The 1,681-nt window shown below is 34.8% G+C and overlaps 1 protein-coding gene across 2 annotated transcripts; it reads right to left on the bottom strand.

Moving 5' to 3' along the window:
• Positions 1-26: 26 nt before the first annotated feature.
• On the bottom strand, positions 27-971 carry LOC144477796 (uncharacterized). 2 transcript variants are annotated; one of them, XM_078195534.1, is made up of 2 exons: positions 787-971; positions 27-636 (listed from the first exon to the last, which is right to left on the bottom strand). In XM_078195534.1, exons 1-2 carry the CDS (start codon positions 860-862, stop codon positions 338-340), a joined length of 375 nt encoding a protein of 124 aa, XP_078051660.1. In that variant the 5' UTR covers positions 863-971; the 3' UTR covers positions 27-337. The 2 variants fall into 2 exon arrangements, with proteins under 2 accessions (XP_078051660.1, XP_078051661.1); XM_078195535.1 differs by having other exon boundaries at positions 915-954.
• Between the last annotated feature and the right edge of the window lie 710 nt (positions 972-1,681).

Genomic DNA, 1,681 nt, shown 5'->3' with positions numbered 1-1,681 from the left:
GTTGCTGCTCTACGAACATCCTTTGTCGTTTGATATTTTTGAAAGTACTCTAAAGTGTCCTGTTTGCATAAAATACCATATTCATGTAAAAAGACATTGAGAATTCTGAGACCAAAAACCATACCTGAAATTTGACGTATTCAATCCATAGTTTAACATTGCTTGGATCGCCAGTTAACTTTTCATTATATTCTTTAGTTTTAATTCTTTGTAATTCTTCAAAGATACCATTGGACAAAAGAGGACATTCTATTTGGTTAAGCGAGTTACACGCGGATTCCTTTTTAATATTACTTCTTTTCTTACGTTTATCTATAAGATGTATGTTATTCTATGTTTATCTTGAAAATATATATTCTCCACTTCCTGCTTGTAACGCGTCTTCTCCGCCGTTCCATACTTTCTTTTTTCTTTCTTTCTCTTTTGTTTTAATATGTTTCTGGCTTTTTCTTCCTTTGTACACAGACCTCTCGTTACTCGACGATATAACATTGTGGAGTACCTGTTTCTTTTTATCAGAGGAAGATACTTGTGTTCCATCTTCATTCGAAGATTCGGAAGAGAGATATAGAAAATTGTGACTCGAAATCTGATCTAAACAACTACCATTTTGTAACCAACTGCTTGATACATTGCCTACAATTACAAAACAGATACATTATATGAAAATCACGTTCATAACGTGTGCGTAACTAATTAATTCAAGAGAACACTTGTCATTAGCAAGATTGGAAATTGGATAAAAAATTCACCGTTTTACAATACGATGCAATGCGTTATACTAACCTTGTAATAGATTTTTCGGTTCACTCGATGCCAAAGATTCGCTCGTCCCAATCGAATAAGCAGGAAACAAGGACATGACTTTTGCAATGTACACTTGCAATAGTTGTGTACGCGGCAGCAACACAGACCATTACTAACCTGTACGAAGCTGACAAGCTTCATACAGCCATAATAAACAATATGAATGAAACATACGTCAGAGACGCGATATGGCGCCACTTATGCCGCAGCTTTAAGACGAGACGATACTCATGATTTATTTCAATAAATATTCCCCCGGGCTTACAACGAACGCGTAGTCGAGAAAATTATATGTACTGTGTGAATTGTGCACTGCGATCAACTGACTAACGATCCCAAATGATGATGCTGGCTCTGGTTTTTTTTTTTTTTAGCAACACTTATCCATTCGATACTTGTTTTGCATTTCAAGTGAACTACACAGTAGGTGGAACAAACGAACGATAAACAATTTAATTGCAATTATAAATTTGTTTACTGTTCAGCGGATTAGTTTCAAATCGTTTTCATTTTTAAATTTCATTTTTAATTTCAGAATTGGTTTCAGTTTTATAATGACGCTTTAAACTCGAATTGTTAGTAATTAACGAGGTCTTGTTTCTTTATGCACAGTACAAGGAATATCACTGAACGCGGTTCACGTGGCATAATTTCGAGGCATTTTGTAAATTTTACATCCTGTACACACACACACACACACGTACACACCACACAAAACTTGGCATGTATTACTATATGGAAGAAGATAATAATCATCGAATTCAACGTGCAAATCGGTACGCTCGTGTTGTTTAAATTACTGTTAATCCCGTATGCTTTAATTGTCTATTCGATTGTTGTTGTTCATTCTTGTTATTCTCATTATTACGATCAT

Source organism: Augochlora pura, unplaced genomic scaffold (assembly GCF_028453695.1).
Source record: "Augochlora pura isolate Apur16 unplaced genomic scaffold, APUR_v2.2.1 APUR_unplaced_3807, whole genome shotgun sequence".
In the NCBI taxonomy this organism is placed as follows: Eukaryota; Metazoa; Arthropoda; class Insecta; order Hymenoptera; family Halictidae; genus Augochlora; species Augochlora pura.
The sequence above is the reverse complement of the archived record's forward strand: the minus strand, read 5'-3'. Positions and strand labels throughout refer to the sequence as shown.